Here is a 22,299-nt window from a genome sequence, read left to right on the forward strand (position 1 = left end):
TGAAATAACACGAGTCTAATATTATTATGAATAATTTTTTTTTTTAATTTTTAATTTTTTTTGTTAAATCGATGTTGATATATACAGACACACATGCATAAAAACCTATAAATAAAGCAATAAAATAATTGTAGAATGATGACGTAGTTGATGTATAGATAAATGAATACATATAAATAAGTTATGATAACCATACGTCAAACACTCAACGTCCAGTCAGTGTTTATTTTGATTTAAATGATTAGAAACCGTTAAGGTAGTAGCAGCCAGTCAGACTCAACATCGCTAGCATCTGTGTGTATCTGCAGTCCTGAGACGGTTCACAACAGGAAAACAAATGGGTCATATGTAAGTTAACCTGCTAGTAATAATCAATTTACTCATCTTTGTGAAGATTTCTATTATTTTATGTGTAAGACTCAGCAAGGTCACTGTCCTTAATGACAAGACGAACAGGATAATCTGAGTGACTAAGTTTAATGCGCTAACAAGCGACGTCGATTGTATGAGAGCACAGATATGATCGATTATTTAGATATAACGTTACATATTTTTTTACAAATTGCGTTAGCATGTTTACAGGAGGGCTACGCTGAATATGAAATAACGGTTTTTGAAATACCATTCATTACATCGCAAGCAAACGTAATATTTATTTTCAAATAGTAACGTTAACTTAACAGTAAACAGTACACGTGCGGTGCTTGAATGGAAACGCGTCACATGTTTGAACATACATCGCTCGAAATGAAGATGCGTTTAACACAAAGAAAGACGCAGAGGCTCACCGTTGTTTCAGCAAGGCTGTAGTTTTATATTTGCGAAGGAGCAGAAAGACAGTGCAGCACGTGTGTGAGGTAGTTTACTCGATAAACCACACGGAAGTCACGTGCGAACGCAGTTTAGAGAGCAGCTCTTCACGTCATGTGGATGGACTCAAGCGCATGTGAACGCGTTGCTATCCATTTACAAATCTACGACTGGTAGCAAAACGTCAATTTCACACGACTAATCTGTCGCGGGAAAATGATGTAAGAGCATTTTAAAGGAACAGGATCTGATTTAGGGTGGTGGTATGTTTTTATCAGGTTTTTATACAGTATATGGGTGGTAAAGATTCACTAGGTCGGTGTTTTCCAGTCCCCTAACCCAAATAATAAAGCTGAAGTAAGTTATCCTTTCAAATGAGAAATGTGCTCCTCTTAAATCATGCTATAATTTGTATAATTTAGCATTATAAGCAACATCATTAAAGACACATTTAAGCAAAAACAATTAATACTATGGGTGACAAACGGCAAACAACACATATAACGTTACATCCACACAAATGTATAAGAATTTCACACATTATACATTATGTTGCTTGTTTTTCTTCTAAATCTACTACATATATTTTTACAGGTCAGACACAAATTGCATGGAAATTACTTGATTATGATTTAAAATTTATTAAATTAAACAAATTTTCTTATAATTATATATTTGCATATTTTATATGTACTACATATTTGTATAGAGCAGTCAAATTAATGCAATATCAAGTTCTTCCAATGGGATGAATGGACTACAAATAGCAGCCAATGGGAGCGGTTTCCTGAACTATAAAACAATGCTCCATCATCAGGATCTGACTCTAGTGTCGGAGAACAGACAGACTCCTCACAGAGTTCACACTCCACCGGGAAGATAGGGATCTTCGTCTCAGCTCAGTCTCCCTCTAGTTCTAGCACCCCACAACCCACGGTAAGGCTTCATCTCTCATTAAACTAGTTGCTTAAACGTGGTCGAAATTTAAAATGTATAAAATAAAAAAAGGACTGCATAAACGGCGCTGAATGATTCTGGATAAGCTTTAAGACCGGTTTTTAGTGCATCGTTGTACGAAGAGAATTATACGCATGGAGGGGGATCGATCGGCTTCGTGTTAGAGATTAATATTACAAATAATCTTTTGATTTGAGGTCCTATATCTTGCTTTTTCTGAACACTTCTAGGCTTTTTGTAAAGGAAAGCGTTCCATTTGCAGGTCATGATCAATGACAGCTCACTCTTTCTCTGTCGTTGGTGCCGTCCAGTGGACGCTGTGCCCATGCAGTTTTAAATCATCGATTACAATCGTATTTTTGTGCAAAGGTTTAGGCATTTCAGTGTAAGTTACAGCACAAAGATGAACCGATATTTCGTGTTGAAATAGACATGAACCATCTGGCGAGCTTTGTGTCCCAAACTCACCCTTCAAGAATGAATGGGAAATTGGAAAAATATTTTTCCGACTCCTGTCGGTTTCCGGATTCTTTTAGTAACGTTAGTTATACGGAGTATGAAGCATGTGGAATAATAAGAATAATTTCTTATTACATTATACCATCATCCGTTTGTTGCCAACTGATGACATCGTTTCAGATTTTAAAAGATTTAGCAAAAAAAAAAAATAATAATAATATTTTCAAGGTAACTTACATGGTTTTTAAATAACTTTTCACATTATGAAAAGTTTCAATTCTCGGTTCAATTCCAGTCTGAAGTAACGGAAGTAATAACTTTCGGTTCATTTATAAGTCGGATTAATTCTGTAACCGCTCAGACTGATGCGTCTTTGATTCCCTATAAAGAATCGACTGATAAGAATCATTAATTCGGCCACTGTACTTCATTGTATGTGTATGATTCACTAAAATGAGTCAATCACGCTCCAGATTCTGGAGTCATAGGCATAGCGGCTAAATAGGGCACACTTTTACAGCGTTTTTTACATTTTATTACAAATTTTACTATATTTAAGGATGGTGTCTATGTAGATCAATGATTCCCTACCCTATGACAATTTTTGTGGAACCATAGCACATTTGACCTTTTCAGTTGTGTAAAGTAGTACTTATCACTAGCATAAAAGTAGGTAGGCCATGGAACTCTTTCACTGCATCCATATTTCTCAAAACAAACAAACAACAACAAAAAAAAAGTTTTCCAGATTCATTCAAATGCCAAGTTGGGAGTTCGTGTTGAACCTCTTGGCTTAATTTCACATTCAGTGTAACCACTGTTATTTTCCATCCCATTTCCGCCACAACGCTCAGGGAACAGCAGTCATGCCTTTCGGAAACAGTCACAACCAGCTGAAGATGAAGTTCTCCTCTGAGCAGGAGTTTCCCGACCTCAGCAAGCACAACAACCATATGGCCAAGGTCCTCACACCGGCACTGTATGAGAAGTTGCGCTCCAAACAGACACCCAGCGGGTTTACACTGGATGACGTAATCCAGACCGGGGTAGATAACCCAGGTAAAGACTCCGAAACGACTCCAAAAGTCCTCCAAAAGACCACTTCTCGTGTACTTTTACAACATATAGGTGCATTGCTAGCAGAAAGAAGTGTGATTAAATGGTGACCTTGCTGACTCATTGTTTTAGTGCAGAGGGCTTTGAATAAAAACTGTTCCTGTATAGATAAGCTCAAAATGGAGTGGCATGGAAAATCTAATTTTAGATGGCCACATGAAGATGAACTGTTCTATTTAAGTGTATTTGGTAAAACAAATGGCGCTTACCCATTCAGAACACGGCAGAACAGGTGACTTCTTTCTTCAACAGCAAGTGCATGGCATTTTTACACCCAATGTGTTGTATTTATTTAGCAATGCTAAACTAGCCAGGTTGACCACCGAGCAGCGGCCAGCTGAGGAAGACTATCCAGACCTCTCAGAGCACAACAACCATATGGCCAAGTACCTCACTCTGGACATGTACAAGCGCCTGCGTCAGCGTTGCACACCCAACGGCTTCACCATAGATAACGTCATTCAGACTGGAGTAGATAATCCTGGTAAAAGAACATGCATAGTCTGTCAGGGGTCAGGGCCAGGGTTAGATAGTCCTGAGAGAAGTCACATGATGTTATGTTTTTTTTTTAGTAGGCCTAAGTATTGCAATTGATTGAATGGCTCCTAATTTGTGTACATGGACTTGTTTCCCATCTCAGGCCACCCCTTCATTATGACTGTGGGTTGTGTGGCTGGGGATGAGGAGACCTATGAGGTGTTCAAGGAGCTGTTGGACCCAGTTATTCAGGACCGACATGGAGGATACAAACCCACAGACAAACACAAGACCGACCTCAACCCCAGTAACCTTAAGGTATGCAATTGAAGGCACAGATCCACCAAAAATGATATTGCCATTTACTCGCCCTCATTGATCAGTAATATTTGGTACAGTGATAACTCGTATCTAAAACTTTGCTTCTGCAGGGGGGTGATGACCTGGACGCCAATTATGTGCTGAGCTCTCGCGTCAGGACAGGCAGAAGCATCCGCGGGTTCTGCCTGCCGCCCCACTGCAGTCGTGGAGAGCGACGAGCTGTTGAGAAGCTCTCTGTGGAAGGTATGTCACTGCAGCATCGCGGTAAACATTGGTTTATTTTGAGACCGGTTTGCAATTTGCATCGGTCATAAATGGTATTCGTAAGCAGAATTGGTTTGTCCCAAAGCGTAGTATGTTGAAGTGAGTTTCCCAAAGGTACCTGGATGGTCTATTGTTTGATAAATTCAAAGGGTAGATGAGTGTGTATACTGTAATGGCTGATATTGCCCACAGTACGTTGCACTTTGTAGGAGGATTTGGTTTAGAACTACAGAAGAATCCTACTTCGCATGAAAGACCCCATTTATGGTGTGTCTGGTTATGATCCATAGATGTGGTTATGGCATGGTAGTATGCCCCAAAGTACCCCTAATCCTCTTTGAAACTACTCGAAGGATTTTTTGTTTCCCCACAGAGTACATACTTTTTGGCATAAGTAGGCAAACTGGTATGTAGTAATGTTCCTGAAAGTTAGGTCTGTTCATGTAGCTCCCTCTAGTGGTAATTATCAACTATGACTGGACCAACATAAATATTCCTTTCTTAGACATTTTAAGCTGAAGTCTATGACAATATTTAAGAAATCATTTAAAGAAATGGGGTTTACTCTCATATCAGTTTGCTCTGTCTGTAGCTCTAGGTGTTCTGACTGGGGACCTCAAAGGAAAATACTATGCCCTGAAAAACATGACGGAGGCTGAACAGCAGCAGCTCATCGATGACCATTTCCTGTTTGACAAGCCTGTGTCTCCCCTGCTGCTGGCCTCGGGGATGGCTCGTGATTGGCCTGACGCCAGGGGCATCTGGTCAGTGTTCTGGATTGTCCTTAAAGCACTGCTTGTGCTACTTTTTCTAGAGTGTTTTTTTTTTTTTTTTTTTTTAAAGAGAAGGAACCTCCTTTCTGTCAGTTTGTTCCAGATTCTTCAAATACAGGTAGCACCAGCATTATCAGTCTTGCACTAAAAACATACAGCATTAAAAGTGCTGAGACCATTCCTAATTGTTTGGTTTGTAGTATTGGCTTGACAATAATAGAATTTTATTTGAAAACTTTACAGCTTATTTCAAGGAATCCTTCTTACAGTGCAAATATACTTATTTCAAGGAATCCTTCTTACAGTGCAAATATACATTAAGTACAGAGTAATATTTACTGTTATTACTGTAAGCATGTCATTTGTAACCGAAGCTGTAAATGTTACAGACATTTTATTCTAATTAAGAATTGCATTTCTGTGCTGGGTTTAGAAGACATTCCCTCACTCATTTCCTCCCTGTCTCCAGGCACAATGATAACAAGACATTCCTCGTCTGGGTGAATGAGGAGGACCACCTGCGTGTCATCTCCATGCAGAAAGGTGGCAACATGAAGGAGGTCTTCAACCGTTTCTGCACAGGTCTCACTAAGGTATTACATCACTGTGGTCATAAAAGCCTGCTCACACCAAGAACAGGAACTATATTAGCACCCATACTAATACACGATAACATTCTTTTATTTGTTCATTTATTAGAAGCGTAATGCAGTTATGCAGCTTTGAGCTCTAAGCTCTTCAAAGTTAGTGGCTGGATTCATTCATTAGCTGGAAAACTTGTTCTGAGAGTGATTTTGATTGTGAAATAGGCCACATATCATTCCTGTGTCATTATCATTATTTTTCTGTCATAAATGTGCTTGATCTTATAAATTAAAGGTTTAGTTCACCCAAAAATAAAAATGACCTCATGTTTTACACTCCTTCAAGGCATATTAGGTGTATATGACTCTTCTTTCAGACAAATTAAATCTGAGTTATATTAAAAAAAATGATCCTGGCTCTTCCAAGCGTTAGAATGGGAGTAGGTGGGTGACCCCCGGTGTTTTTTTTTTTTTTTTTTTAAAGTCCAAAAGTAGTCAAAGCGCATCCATAATAAAATGTGCCCCACGTTGGTCCAGGTGGCAATAAAAGGCCTCCTGTAGCATATTGATCTGTTTTTGTAAGCAAAATATCCATATTTAATGTTATATACACTTTTCTCTCACTTCCGCTGTCATGTGTGGAAAGCCATTTCAGGCGGATGATGTCGGACACATGTCTCGTGCACACACCTCTTGTGAGTTTGTTTACAGGAGCAAAGGAAGCAACGTTTCTTTAATTTAGCAAAAGAAAACCAGTCTCTTGACTTCTTTTGAAATCATCCAACATTTTTCTTTACAAATCCTTGTTTTGTGCTTTTAATTTGTGAACTGTGATTTTATTATATAATTCTTTTTAAAATTCTCCATCGCGCTTCCGCATTCATCACTAATCACTGCTGTATGCACTACACATGTCATCTGCCTACGACAGTTGACAGAAGTGAGGAAAAAATCTTTTATTTTAAATGTGGATATTTTCCTTACAAAAAATGGCTCCTACTGCCATTCTAAAGCTTGGAAAAGCAAGGATAATTTTTAATATAACTCCAGTTGGATTCATCTAAAATATAGTCATATACACCTAGTATGCTTAGAATGCAAGTAAAACATGGGCTAATTTTCATTTTTGGGTGAACTAACCCTTTAAATCATTTCTGGTATATGCGAGACCCTAGATAGTTGAGCTACGAGAAGCACAAACTGATCGTTGTCCTTTTTTAGATTGAGGAGCTGTTCAAAAACAAGGGTCACTCATTCATGTGGAACGAGCATCTTGGCTACGTCCTCACCTGCCCATCCAACCTCGGCACAGGCCTGCGCGCAGGAGTGCACGTCAAACTGCCTAATCTCAGCAAATACCGCCAGTTTGAGGAGGTCCTCAAGAGACTGAGGCTGCAGAAACGTGGAACAGGTAGGAACCGAACCGACTTGAGCTGCAGTAGGTTTAAGAGTGGCATGAACAAAAATATAGAGTGCAAACTGATGCCAATAAGTAAGTAGTGCCTTTTGTTCAATAGGTGGTGTGGACACTGCAGCTGTGGGTGGTGTTTTTGACCTCTCCAACGCTGACCGCCTGGGCTTCTCTGAGGTGGAGCTGGTGCAGATGGTGGTGGATGGAGTCAAACTGCTGATAGAGATGGAGAAACGGCTAGAGAAAGGCCAGGCCATTGAGGACCTCATGCCTGCCCAAAAGTAGACTCCCTCCAAAACCTCACTTCCCACATTCTCCTCTCTCCACTTCCCCTCACCTTTGTTCATTTAATTGACTGGTTGTTGACTTGTTCTTGGAAGACATGATTTATTTAAAGGTCCTTGTCTCCACTCTAGTGAGTTGTTACACATTCAGATGTAACAGGGCAACAGATGAATGACAATGTCAGAATAAAATTTGGCTCGTGTTGACCTGCTTCTTGTCTTTCTTCCATTTCCCTGTTATATCATGCCAACAAGTTTGGGGATTCCTATACCTTTTCACTAACTTCCATGACTTTTACAGTTATTCCTGATTTGAGAATTAGTCAAGCATTTTTATAGAGATCACAAAAACTGCAATTACTACCTAATGCAGTCTAGAACAACAATTTGAAATAATATATTAATATATGCATTAAATTGAACAAGTGTCAGGTTGTCTTTACAAAAGATGATTGGTGGCTTCCACAAAAGTATTGCGCAACACAACTGTTTTCAGCATTGGTAATAAGAAATGTGTCTTGAGCAACAAATCGGCATATTAAAATGATTTTGAAGGAATGCATGACACTGGAGTCATGATGCTAAAAATTCAACTTTACCATTACAATAAAATGTTTACTATTTTAAAATGTATAAAGCTTTCCAAGTTAAGATGCAGCTCATACAATAGGAAGAGTCAGGAAAAAAACATGAAAAAGAGGCAAAACAAATGTTGAGATCATTTTGTAGCTGTATTCGATCTCTGCAGTGAACACTGTGACAAGTTACAGATAGTTTAATGGAATCTGTGGTGTCTCTTATAAGTGAAAGATTACAAGATGCCCTCTTGGTTTCAGAGAACTCAAACAAAACCGTATGAAAATGTGTACTTGCCGCATAAAGTATATTTACACCAAAAATACATTTGAGTGGGCAAAAGTGAAATAAATTATAAAACATCAATGTTGCTCTTAATAACATTCAAACAGTGAAACTGAGCTCAAATCAGGTTTACTGCAGCCGCTTTCACAGACGAGCACCCTAAATACATAGAGGTGCAGAGCAATTTTTCAAAAAGCAACTCAAGATTCGGGCGAAACCCTTTACACAACAGCCGCCCAAACATGCGATACTTAAAACCACCACAGAATAGTGCCTGTTAAAAAGCAAAAACAAAACCCCACAAATCTCCATCTAGCATCAATTTCTTGAATGTTAAAGCCTCAACTCATCCGTCTGCAAAGATGGCGATGGCAAGGAGTTCCTCTCTGAACATTCTCAGAGCATCATACAATCGTAACACTGAAAGGTTCAAACCTGCTCTTTTTACAGCATTTAACGACTTGCACGATAATACGAGAATTGTGTGATCGATGTAACGAAAATTATTGCTTTAAGCAATGTTAAAATATATACATTTTTTCAAATACATTTAAGTGGTTTATTAAAAAAAAAATATTCGTAAACTGCTACCTTAGGATTGTACAGCTTAATTTGTTTGTCTATACTGAACTGAACCATTTCATAAATTTCTCTATGTAGTTAGAATAAAGATTTATTCATAGCTTGAGTTCGCCTGCAACTTTGGAAGCAATGTTCTTAAAAGCGATGGAGTTGCCAGATATCCTCTTAAAACGGACACCATTAAGTGAGAGCCGGGGCAGTTTGCAAACCTCCATCTCCCACTGGATGAGGCTGTCGGTGCGGCTGTCCCCGTGGGCACAGAGAAGCAGAAAGCGTTCGCGCTGCTGGTGACTGCAGCTGTTGGCATCCAGAACTTTGCGGATCTCATTTATGATGTCGGCTGGCTCCATGGTGCTGGTGGTGTTCATACTCCAGGTGAAACGGAGAGAGCGGGGTTTCCCGTCTTCTCCATCTTTCCCTTCATCTTTTTGCTGATCCCCAGATACATGGCGACTGTGGGACAGAGCGGGATGGGAATGGAAAGAGACGGTTAAGGCAAAAGATGAAGAAGGACGTTTCTTGTATTGGGGTTACTAATACACTAAGACTTTAACACAATGGTAGTGAAGAATGAGAGCAGCAGCTGCATGCATGGGTTATCATTACACATGGGAATTAAGGCCAATCAAATGCACAGCAGACTAGGGCATGCACACAAGCAGCTCATTTTTAATGCCATGTAACATAAAATAGGGCTTGGTGATATAGAAAGAAAGAAAAAGAAAAGATAAATAATAAAATCTGCATTATTTTCAATATAACACAAAGTTTAGGTTTGATTATATTTTTCACACAAGTTGCTTATGCTCACTAAGTGCAATCATTTGATTAAAAATACAGTAAAAACTGTCAAATTGTGAAATATTATTGCAATTTTCAAATTAATTATTTAATAATCATTAAATATTAATATATTTTAAAATGCTATTTATTCCTGTGATATCAAAGCTGAATTGTCAGCATCATTACTCCAGTTTTCAGTCATTTTATTATTTTAATATGCTGCTTTGATGCTTGAAAAACATTTCTTATTATCAATGCTGCTTAATATTTTTGTAGAAACTTAAGACTTAAAAAAAAAAAGTTCAAAAGAGTATTTATTTGCATTAGAAAACTTTGTAACATACGTTTGTCACTTTATAAATTGAATTCGTCCTTGCAAAAACATAATAAAAATATATATTTTTCCTCAAAAAATAAATACTGACCCTAAACCCATATCTTGATAAAGTATTTTAAGTAATAGTTCAGTATTTCCAAATCAGTGAAACCAACACTTAAAATCAACAGCAAGCGTGTTTTAATGCAAAAAAAGTTTTAAATAAGTAAGATTCTTTTAGATTTATTAATTTTTACTTGTGAAAATCTAGTTAAACTGTTTATCACCTAAATATATTTTGCTAATATGCAATTTAATATTAACTATACAAACTAAAATATTTGAATATACATTTTTATTAAGTTCACATTGCCACTTTTATTCAGATACGCTATTGCCAAATATTTATCAACACTACAGTCTGCACAACTAGTCTAATTATGCTTTCTGCTAAAATAAAGTGCATTTAAATTATTTTGATATTTGCAGTGTTACATAATTTCAAATAACCAGCTAAATAAATATGTACTGTATAAAAAAATAAACATAAATAAAAAAAACATTAACATTAACATCACCCAGCCCTAATGTAAAAAGAGAAGAAAAAAAAGCACACCACTCAAACATTTAACATTAATAAAGCAGACTAATGGCCCTCTACACTAACATACAATTTGATCTCTCCTACAGTGGGAGACGGAAAATACACGTCCACAACACACGGAAATAATCAACCAGGAGAGGAAGTAAGGGTTTCCACAGTCACTGACACCTCACCTTGAGCCCTCAAATCTCCCGCTTCTCTCAAACTCGGTTGAGACTCTTTTATTGTTTTTTTTTTTGTTGAAAGGTTAGCGATCACAATGGAGCAAAAAGGAATGGACAGAGAGAGACAGAAAGGGAAAAGGAAATCCTTTTTAGTCATTTAGAGCAATTCACTACACGCACAATGAGATAGATAGAGACTTAATGAGCAAAAAAATGGACCGCAAACAACAACAAAAAAAGAGGTAAGCAAAAAGTTAACCCCACAAAGACTTGGTGTCATCAGTATGCTGGACAAAACACAAAACAACTTATACAAGACTCTTACGATTAACTTGGACACCTGAATATGTACAGTGGTTTGTTGCCATGCTGCTTTTTTCAATGAAGAATATATATCTAGAAGATCACTGAAAGAGTGCATCATGGGTAAAAGCCTGTTCTGAGCGCTGGATGCTGACATCAGACGCATATACAGATATAGAGGACATGTCTATACATACAGTGTATACTGTGTTCTTCGCATGCGAGAGGGTGCGTGTCGTAGTGCGTTTATGGATATGCCAACGTTTCGAACTAAAATCAACAGACAACACAGTCGTTTGCTCTCTCTCACTCTCTCCCTCTCTCTCTCACACACACACACACACACACACACACGCACACAGCCTTTCGATCTCCATTAAACACAATGTGAAGTTGTAGCTGTCGTTCGTGTTTAAACGAGCCCTTACTCCAGACACTCTTCATCTGTGACACTCTACAACTGCCTATAGCCAGAGCTTCTGAATCTGGAAGAAAAGAGCAGTCCAAAGCCGACAAAAAGGAAAGAAATTAAACTGGTGGACGCAGATAAAACAAACAGCCATTACAGAGCCACATGTTTAGAGACAGGGTTCCCACTCTATTGGACTAATGAAGTTACAGGAGTCATTCAAAGTCACGAATGAAAACGGATTCGCTTATGATGAATCCTTTAGAAACATCTGTTGGACAGATTTATTGGCATTTGGCAAGAATAATTTCAAATGTGTTCACATCAATTCAATATGGCGTAAAATATTTTATTAAGTATACCATTTCTACAATATAAATACAAATGTTAAATATTATGTTATATATAAACACACCTAACATACCTTACACTTGTTAAATATATAAAATTTTTAAAATGTATACATGTGTACACACACACACACACACACAATCTTTTTAAAAATAAAGTATTTTGTTTAATATATAATTTATTGAATATATAATTACATACATAAAATGTATATAATTATTTATTAATTTACATATTAATCAATATAATTATTTAATAATAGTTATATACACATACATGTAAAAAAATTAAATGTATACACACTATTTTTTATATACAATTTTATGAAAAGTGTCATTTTATATATATATATATATAGAGAGAGAGAGAGAGAGAGAGAGAAAGAGAAAGATGGATGTTTTTAATTTGTATAATATATTTTATTAATTTATACTTGACCAATAAAGTCCCTTTTATTAACATTAGTTAATCCATTAACTAACAACATCTGTTACCATATTTGAGAGTCTTTGTTAACCTGATGAAATAATGAACCGTTATCGAAATAATATCCAAATAGGCAATTAAATAATACAACATACACAACATCTGATTTTAATAATGGTATTTTGAAATGAACTAATCAAAATTAATGAATGTTTATGTATTTTCAGTGTTGGTTCTTTGTTAACTAATGAAAAGTGGAACCTTATTATAAATAAGGCGTTGTAAATATATTCATTTATACATTTATAACAAAAATTCAATTCAAATTTCCAGTCCTGCAAAACTATTTTAAACTGTCCTGCTATTTCCATGTTTTCCATGGCCGTGGGAACCCCGTGGTGTGGTGGGAAGGGAAGAGGCTGGAGGAGAGGGGGATGATACAGAAAGAGGAAGACTGTAAAAGAGTGGAGCGCAGACTTACTAAGAGTCTTTGCCGCAGGGTTGGAGGGGACTGTGAGGGTGGGGGGCACAGAGGGGGCAGCCGGCCCTGATTTGACGGCAGACTGCCGTTTGCTCGGGTCAAGAGTGACCCTGAGGGAGGAAGGCAGACAGAGAAAGAGATAAAGGGAAGGAAGGAAGGGGAGGGAGGAAGAGAAGGAAACACAGGGGAAGAGAGGGATAGATTGAGACAGTTTCAGCATTAAAACAGCATTTCCTACTGTTAGAGAAAGTGTGTGATCAGTTCACAAATCTGATGATGAGAAGGAGATTCCTGAAGGTCGTTCAACATGAGTCTGCTGCAGCTTACTTCAAATCCTCCCTATGAGCCACTACAGACTCCTCCCACAAAAAACCCTTCTTTAAGACGTGTCCATATGCTCTAACTTTAGACATTATATCACCACAATACAGTTCAAAAGTTTAGGATTTTAAAGGACACATTAACTTCTTGTTAAAATATTTAAACAATCCTAGAATATTATATAACAGGGATTTGGCATAACAGGAAATAAATGACATTTTAAAATTGATTCGACATTTTAAATTGTAACCGCATCTGACAGTATTAATGTTTTTACTGTATTTTCGATCAAATAAATGCAGCCTTGGTGAACATAAGCAGCTTCCATCCAGTGAAGAACAACACTACCCATCAATCTGAAGAGAGGTCCACCAGTCAGAGTAAATCAAATCACATTTAGCAGACAATCATAAACTGAGCTCAGCAGCAAACACCCACACCTGGGACACATTGAGTGACTGAGTGTCTCACTATAGTCTCAAAATAAGAAAATATTACATAGGCATTTTAGATTTGATAAAACCAGTAGATAATTCTTTCATAAAATAATTAATAACACAGTCGTTATCTCTGGTTATTGGAGTCTTATGGATATACCCATGTTGTAGGTGACTGTGTTTGCAGGGGCACAGGCCTATTGTTCAATTTTACAAATTCTACAAATTTACTCCGATTTCATTTAGGTCTACAGTTGCGACTGGGTCTCAGTCCACACTTATCTCGTTTCTAAAACTGGACCACAAGAATAATTATTTCATTTTCTTCACTTTCTTTTTTTCCCACCAGATGGCACTGTGGATCCATTATGACTTAACCAGATTTTCATCATTTCAATATAATTTCCATTTATAATAATTTTATATTGATGATTTTCAATCATTCAAATTAGTTGTAAATCTGTTCTTCAGAGCTCTCTTTACTCTTCACACAATGAAAACTTTTACAGCACCATTTGTAAATATTGGGCTCAGTAAGACTTTCTAGTCTTTAAATGTTATTTAGTGTCTCCTGTGCTCACTTAGGCTGCATTTACTTGATCAGAAATACAGTAAAACAGCAATATATGATGATTTACCATTCAATAAATATTTCAAATAACTGAAATGTTTAAAACAGTTGTACTGTGTATGTCTTTGTGGAAACCATAATATATACATTATATGTACATTATATATATATATATATATATATATATATATATATATATATATATATATATATATATATATAAATATATAAATATATATATATATATATATATATATATATATATATATATATATATATATATATATATATATAAATATATATATATATATATATATATATATATATATATATATATATATATATATATATATATATATATATATATATATATATAAATATATATATATATATATATATATATATATATATATATATATATATATATATATATATATATATATATATATATATATATAAATAAATTTTATTTTTAATTTTTCTGATGATGAAAGTTCAAAGGAACAGCAATTGAAAGTATTTTGCTAAATCATGTGTCTTAACAGTCAATTTTGTTCAGTAAAAACAATAACAACCTTACTGATCCCAAACTTTTGAACGGCATTGCAAATCATTGCCTGTTTTACAAAAAAGAAGGAAAAAAAAGGAAATTAGCAATTTTATTTTTGTCCAGGAATCACACAGAGCTACTGCAGATGAATGCCAAACTGATCTCTCTACACCCTGTACAGATGTGAATGTACCGAAGCCCTTGAATTAAGTCATACACATTGTTTTGCACAATCAGCTTGTGTCATGCAAACATTTTGATTAGTAGCAATCAGTTAAAAGAGCAGCAGATTGATTTGATCTGATGATCACACTAGGATGCAGCAAGTGTTTTAAAGCATGCTGTAATCAACCACTGAGAGAGCATTAAACTCCAAATCACTGCAATCAAATCACTATGGGTTAGTGCGTCAGCCCCCGGACTCCTCTCATTACGTTAAAGACAGATTTACACCCCATGAACTCGATGTCCTACCTTTTGGAAAACCTGAATGACATATTTCTACAACACAAGAATGAAAAGAAATAAAGAATAGACATTACAAAGATGGGCAAAATAAACCGTTCTAATGAACCCTTAGGAAAAAAATACAAACAAAAGAAAGGTCAGGAAAAGGAAGGAAGACTCAGGCCTCAATCCTATGTCACTGGCACTGTAAAAAACGCTGTGTTTGTGCATGTGAATGTGTGTTTACCTGCGCGTGAGTTTGGAGGTCAGCTTGGTGAGCAGGTTGTTGGCATTACCGCGGCTGCGCGGCTGTGTGGGCGAGGCGGGTGGGCCGTTGTAGGTGGCCGTGCGACGATCTCTCAGCTGTCCGTGAAAGGTGCTGCGGCTCGCGGTGCCTCGTGGGAAACGTGTTTTATCAGGAGTGGCAGCGGTGCTGATGCTGTGAGTGGAGGCACCCGGGTCCCGAGAGCCAGGAGACAACGTCACACTACAGACGGAGACAAAGTCAGGCTTGGTTTCACAAACAATGTGTTCCTGTAACCCAGGTGGTACAGCAAGGTGCTAGAAACAACAAAAATAAAATACAGCCTGGAGTGTCTGTGAAGTGGCAAACTGCATTAATGCCTGTTAAAAATTAGCGTACAAAGTTGCCTAATGCACATATTAAGGGCATCAATCAAGACACAGGAAGGGCAACCTGTACCTGTTCTCCTTCCCATTAGGAATGACAGAAAGGTGTTCTGGGTTGTTTTTCTCAGTGCACACGTACGTGTTTCTCCTTGACATGCCTTCTGATCCAGAGTTATTCTGTGTGATGAAAAGAAAACACAAACTCTATCATCAAGGGAACTAGCATTCAAAAGCTTGGGGTCGGTGAGATTTTCTTTGATGTTTTTGAATACATCTCTTATGCTCACCAAGGCTGCATTTATTTGATTAAAAATACAGTAAAAGGAAGTAATATTGTGAAATATTATTACAACTGTTTTCCAATATCATTATATTGTAATATGTCATTTATCTTGGTGATGCAAAGCTGATTTTTTACAGCAACATTAGTCCAGTGTTTAGTGTCACATGATCCTTCAGAAATAACTCTAATATGGTGATTTCTGCTCAAGAAACATTTATTATTATTATTATCAATGTTGAAAGCAGTTGTACTGCTTTATACTTCTGTGGAAATCATACAACATTTTTTTTCAGCATTCTTTGCTGAAAATAAAATTATAAAGAAATAGAAATCTTTTGTAATATTATAAATGTCTTTACTATTGCTTTTGATCAATTTAATGCAGCCTTGCCGAATAAAAGTATTAAATTCTTTCAACAACAACAAAAAGAAAATCTCCTGGACCCCAACGTTTTGACTAATAATTTATATGTCAATGTCAATTTTATTTATATAGCAATATTAAACACAACCATGGGTTGACCAATGTGTTGCACAATAAAAATAGTTCAATAAGACAGTACAAAATAATTACTAAAAAAAAAGTACAGTAGAAAGTTCTCATACATATACACACACACACATATATTTACACATATACATCCACACACACTTGCATTTGTGGTTTATTGGACTCTCCACAGGTGTAATGGTTTTTATACTGTACAAGCTGTATTTGCTATAGCTCTACACCTAAACCTTGCTTACCCCTTACAGAAAACTACTGGCAATTTTTGAATTTCATAAAACACCGTTTTGTATGTATTTTTAAGCCATTTGTCTTACGGGGACACAGAAAGTGTCCTCATAAACCATGTTTACATTGTAGTACCTATGTCATTACACACAAGTGTGTCGTCATAAACCATATATACCAGCACACACACATACATCATCAGTGAGGGTGAACTCACATTAGGCGTGATGGAGTTTCCTCTCTTGCGGTCAGGTATTTCTGTTTTGTTTGGGTTGTTGGCGTTACCCAGCAGTGGGCTCGGGGGGCTGTGAGTGGGCGGTTTACGTGCAGTGACTCCACCTTCCTGTTTGCCGTCACCGTCAGCTGGGACAGGAACCGTCTTCTTAGAGTTACTCAACGCCGAGTTAGCGACCACACCAACTGTGAAAGAGACATTCGGGAGATTTTCTCAGCAAAGATTCAGATGTGTGATTCATTGAATTAGTTAAGAGGCAAATCATGAATAAAGTAGACTTGAGTAGATACTAGAGTTGTCCAATTTTTATTCCATTGATAGTCTGTGCGCATATGCACCTTTTGGATCCAAAAAGCTAATATTGGTCTGTTTGTAAAGAGAAAGCCACCTTGTTCATTGTGGCGTCTAGATTTTCTGGATTCGCTGGAGGAGACGCTTCTCTGGACCTTCAGGTGCGATGGTGACTGGCCGTTCATCTCACTGGTGGTTCTGCTCTTTGCCACGGAGAGATTAGTAATGGAGCTGGATTCACTGACCTCCTACAAAACACACAACAGCAGCAAGTCACATTTGTAACATAGACCATAAAATCAGTTGTAAGTAGCCACTCTTCATTAGAAGCTCACCTCATTGGTCTTCCTTCCCAGAAGTAGGTATATGGCTGTGATCTCGTCATAGTTCATTTTGGACAAAGACTCTTGGATCTTCTCTTTAGAGAAGCCCATTCCCACCATCACATCTGGAGAATGAGACACACAAAGAATTCAGATCAATTTTAGAGACGCTTTTCAGTCTAGATCTTTACACAGAAAGTTTGTGTTTCTATTACTATTATTGATCACACTTAGGTTTAGGGTTTAAGAAAGCACACAAGCAATCCCACACTATTTGTATGAAGAACATGAATGATATCTACAATGAGGGCTGCTGTTTACCAAATCAGACACTAATGGTAGACTAATGCATCTTTTAGAGATTGAGGATAATTTAATATTCAACATGTTAGCATAATCGTATCACACATCACCCCACTCAGTTGCTATGCAGACACTATAAACCAGTAGGTCGATACCAAGAGATAAATCCAGTTTATTTGTAAGAATGAGTCATCCGCTCCTCCTACACATGGCTAACAATACACAGATCCATCCTGTAGCCACCCATTCACTGTTGCTTAAAAGAGAATACACTGTACCTTCTGTTTTTAACTCAGATACATTTATTAGGTAACACTTTACATTAGTTCATGGAATGGCTATTATGCACAGGATTTTATAGCATTTACTAATACCCGATAACGGTAATTTTACATACACTACAAATCAAACATTAAGGCCTGCATACTTTTATTTGTAAAATTTTTTTTTAACTAATTAGCAACTTGTTAATAGTGAGAATTGGTCGTATGGCAGTAAAGACATTTACTGACCTCTTTTTTTTTAATTCATAATAATAATAATAAAAAGTAAGGTTTAAACACCAAATCAGCATATTAGAATGACAGAAAGACTGGAGTAATAAATGCTGAAAATTAACCTTAATTCATAAATGCTGTAAAATAAATAAATAAAAATGCTGTTTGTTAGTCCACGAAACCTAACATGAATGAATGCAGAGGCACTTTACTGTCCTGTTCTGCATTACATATGAGCTTACTACAGTACTTCGAATAAATGCAAAATAACTAGGAACTAAACCTGAAACTAACCTTGTTAAGTTCATTTAGTTACCTTATATTACTCCGTACTTTCTTGGGTAAGTACACTGTAATTACACAGTACACAAACTGTAAAATAATGTGCAACCCCTAAATAAATCACTTTAATAATTAATAAATGATTTATTTTAATAATTGTATATAATTAACAGTAATTTGTAATTGTACCAACAAGAAAAACAAGTCTACTGAGCAGTTATAAATGTATAAAAGAGATGGGAACTGTTTGTCGTTATAGTGAAAAGCATCCGTCAAAAGAAACGAGTCAGTAAATATAAACCCAAAAGGTGAAAAACTTAAACAGTAAGTAGAACACAACTAAAACTGTTCAGGATGTTTAGAGGTTTTCAAGAGGGCATCTACATGATACAGGAGCCAGTCGGATGTTGTGTGACGAAGAGCTCTCTCTATTGATGCATGACGGAAGACGGAAAGATATATTTCATGAGCCTGAATTAAGCCACCTTCTCCCTCTCAGATCTGCCTTTTAATGGGCTCATGGGAATCCATATGTTGGTTGACCGAAGTGCTTTCCTTCAAAGAGCCAAAGCTTCTCGTTTCACCGTTTCACCTCTTCTCCACACACACATACACAAGGACCTCTCTGTGGGCTGCCAGGCTCCAGCATGCTCCTCTCAACGTGAGACTAGACGAGCACAATCACCATGTTCTCTGACTTCCACATTCAAGTGTTCTTGTTCCTGCAGTTTCCTCAATAAGTCGCCAGGTGTGCACTCATGTATATGTGTGGTTACACTGGCAGGCATATGTGCGGGTTGACTGCAGATAAGCGTGCAAAGCAGGGGTGCACCGCACTCTACAGAGGGAGATCCTCGCTGAAATAGAGCGTTAAAGGGAGGAGTAGACATCGGAGATGTTGATAAAGGAGGGAGCCAGCTGCTGGTTATTACGCAACAACACACACTAACAAGAGTGCCCTCTGCACCCTCAGTTCATTGTCTCTGGACGCTTTCTCTCAGTGTTGTGATAGAAATATAAATCGCCCTGGGCTCCGAAGTTGATCATGCGAAATGTTTCCGCTGCATAAAATTGAACATTGATATAGAGGCAAACGAATTAACTGCAGTGTAGTTTCCTCTCACCTATTCTCTTCTGGTCAGAGATGTCTGCCTCTGGCTCAAGGAAGGGTTTGAGTTCATTGTCTTCAAAGCCAGCATTAATCCAGCGTTCCTTCATGATTTGCTGAAGGAGAAACAAAAAATATTTAACCATTTCTAGGTGACATAGCTAGAAATTTCTCTTTTTTCAGCCTTTGGTATTCAGTATATCTAGATATGCATATATATGCTTTCAGACTAATTTTTATCAGAGGAATGATCATTGCGACAAAAAAAAAAAAAGATAAAATAATACAAATAAATAAACAAGCCCTTACTGAACACTACCATTGACATTTTTTTTTATGTTTTTGAAAGAAGTAATTTATACTCACCGAGGCTTGCATTTATATAATCACAATTATAGTAATATTGTGAAAAATTATTAAAATTTATATTTTAAAATTTACATTTAGTCCTGTAATGACAAAGCTATTTATAGAGCTACAGTTATCTCATTATACGTCTTTAATGTCACTTTTGAACAATTAAATATATCCATGCTGAATAAAAGTATTAAAAATAAAATAAAAAGGAGGAAAAAAAGGAGGGGGGGGCTATTATATTACAAATGTTTAAAAATAAAGTAAAATACAGTAAACCTGTGCCTACAAGAATATTTCATAATTCTCACTTATATGACACCAAGATAACAACATACTTTCACTGAAGTTAGTATAATACATGAAAAACACCACATTTTCACTGAATATTTCTGAGCAATGACAGCTTAATTGTATAATGGTATACATATATAAATACAGAATTTATCACTCAGCTTTGCTTTTAGTACAGAAAAATGTCATGAAAAATGACTTTTTTTTTAAAAAGGCAACCAGAAAAGAGGTACGATAGATGGATAGAGACAGAGACTAACCTCTAACGTTCCCCTTTTGGTTGGGTTCAAGACCAGGAATCTCTTAAGAAGGTTCTCACAATCCGTGGACATGTAAAAAGGGATCCTATATTTTCCACGTAACACACGTTCACGCAGTTCCTGTGGAAAACACACGGCGGTAAGTATACAGCGATGCACACAAACACATATAAACACTGATAAAGGGAAGTAAAACCTTGAGATTCTGTCCATCGAAGGGCAAGGAGCCGCTGACCAGCGTATAGAGTATGACGCCCAAACTCCACACGTCCACCTCTGGCCCGTCGTACTTCTTTCCCTGAAAGAGCTCGGGGGCAGCGTAAGGGGGGCTGCCGCAGAACGTGTCCAGCTTATTTCCCACCATGAACTCGTTACTGAAGCCGAAGTCAGCTATCTTAATGTTCATATCAGCATCTAGCAGCAGGTTTTCAGCCTGGGGAAACACACAGATCACTTTTAGCTTATTTTCATCTTGTTTGCATTTTCCATACATGTTATTACACATATGCACTTTAATACAGTCATATAAGCCATATCTGATTTTGCAAAAACAAACTTCTTACCTTCAAATCTCTGTGAACAATGTGTTTTTGGTGACAATACTGCACAGCTGACACAATCTGTACAAATAATACAAATCAGATCATTTGTCAGGCTTAAAATCATTAAATAAATATATTGAATCAGTTGTTTTACCTTTTAAACTAATAAATATTACAACTTTGTTTTGGTATACATGGCAAAACATTAAAATGACAATCTTGCAGAAGGATCCTCAAATGTTAAAGAGGCTTTAAGATGATGCCGTTTTTGTTATTTATTTATTTTTCTTTAAATGTGCAAATACAACCTAAAGTGATTTGTGGGTTGATTTTGAACATAACTTTTTTTATTATTATTATCATAAAGTACAATTCAAAAGTTTGAGGTCAGTAAGAATTTTTAAAGATCAAATTAATACATTTATTCAGCGAGGATCTACGTATAAAACTACGTATATATATTAGCGAACCATTTTAATCTGTTTAAAAAAAAGTGTGTGTGTGTGTATATATATATATATATATATATATATATATATATATATATATATATATATATATATATATATATATATATATATATATATATATATATATATATATATATATATATATATATATATATATATACACACACATATACACACACACTTTTTTTTTTCTAGGCCACTACCACTGAAACACAGAAACACATCTCACTCACACATAAACCTAAACATAACTTTTGTACTGGCAAAACTGTAAATTCCTTTAGATATTGATCACTTAATATTCAAAAAATAACATTGGAAAATCGCTTGCATCTAATCAGATGTAGTGACATAGATAATACTAAATACATTTCAGGAAAAGGACATTGCCAATCCTGTCATGGGTTGTCGAATCACATTAATAGCATTTCTAAAAATTCAATGGCTAGCATTGATTGGCTCTTCTGTTCCACAGATCTGTCTAGACTCAACCCTGCTAATAATGACTCACTGCTCCATCCCCAGTTAAATTATGATGTAACTAACTAGCTCTGAGTGCAGATAATATGGCACAGCTGCGCAATATTAATTAACTGCATTCCTACTTAATGCCAGTGTATTCAGTCTCT

The 22,299-nt window shown here is 36.4% G+C and overlaps 2 protein-coding genes across 5 annotated transcripts in view; one reads left to right on the forward strand and one right to left on the reverse strand.

The window, feature by feature from the left end:
- Window positions 1-202: 202 nt before the first annotated feature.
- Window positions 203-7,486, forward strand: ckba (creatine kinase, brain a). Of its 2 annotated transcripts, none has more exons than XM_059566670.1 (8): window positions 203-348; window positions 3,639-3,826; window positions 3,983-4,137; window positions 4,251-4,383; window positions 4,997-5,168; window positions 5,647-5,770; window positions 6,983-7,172; window positions 7,279-7,486. In XM_059566670.1, exons 1-8 carry the CDS (start codon window positions 338-340, stop codon window positions 7,455-7,457), a joined length of 1,152 nt encoding a protein of 383 aa, XP_059422653.1. In that variant the 5' UTR covers window positions 203-337; the 3' UTR covers window positions 7,458-7,486. The 2 variants fall into 2 exon arrangements, with proteins under 2 accessions (XP_059422653.1, XP_059422654.1); XM_059566671.1 differs by lacking the exons at window positions 203-348; window positions 3,639-3,826 and adding exons at window positions 1,628-1,746; window positions 3,081-3,285.
- A 682-nt stretch (window positions 7,487-8,168) lies between these two features.
- The window catches only part of LOC132157347 (MAP/microtubule affinity-regulating kinase 3-like), a 28,725-nt gene continuing 14,594 nt past the window's right edge, over window positions 8,169-22,299 (reverse strand). Inside the window, exons 7-17 of one of the 3 annotated variants that reach the window (XM_059566672.1) lie at window positions 21,222-21,278; window positions 20,855-21,091; window positions 20,659-20,778; window positions 19,767-19,866; window positions 17,573-17,685; window positions 17,335-17,485; window positions 16,929-17,131; window positions 15,766-15,869; window positions 15,310-15,549; window positions 10,776-10,820; window positions 8,169-9,352 (exon numbers count right to left, since the gene is read on the reverse strand). In XM_059566672.1, the coding sequence (XP_059422655.1) occupies window positions 8,995-9,352; window positions 10,776-10,820; window positions 15,310-15,549; window positions 15,766-15,869; window positions 16,929-17,131; window positions 17,335-17,485; window positions 17,573-17,685; window positions 19,767-19,866; window positions 20,659-20,778; window positions 20,855-21,091; window positions 21,222-21,278 (1,728 nt within the window). In that variant the 3' untranslated portion in view covers window positions 8,169-8,994. Of the gene's footprint in view, window positions 9,353-10,775; window positions 10,821-15,089; window positions 15,117-15,309; window positions 15,550-15,765; window positions 15,870-16,928; window positions 17,132-17,334; window positions 17,486-17,572; window positions 17,686-19,766; window positions 19,867-20,658; window positions 20,779-20,854; window positions 21,092-21,221; window positions 21,279-22,299 lie in introns of all 3 variants that reach the window. The other 2 variants (XM_059566673.1, XM_059566674.1) reach the window with 2 other exon arrangements.

Source organism: Carassius carassius, chromosome 14 (genome assembly GCF_963082965.1).
Source record: "Carassius carassius chromosome 14, fCarCar2.1, whole genome shotgun sequence".
Lineage (NCBI taxonomy): Eukaryota > Metazoa > Chordata > Actinopteri > Cypriniformes > Cyprinidae > Carassius > Carassius carassius.

Excerpts from the sequence above, each read along its gene's own strand:
- ckba (XM_059566670.1), top strand. Across the intron at positions 3,827-3,982 it reads GACTGGAGTAGATAATCCTG|GCCACCCCTTCATTATGACT; the intron begins GTAAAAGAACAT and ends TTCCCATCTCAG. Across the intron at positions 7,173-7,278 it reads GCTGCAGAAACGTGGAACAG|GTGGTGTGGACACTGCAGCT; the intron begins GTAGGAACCGAA and ends TTTGTTCAATAG.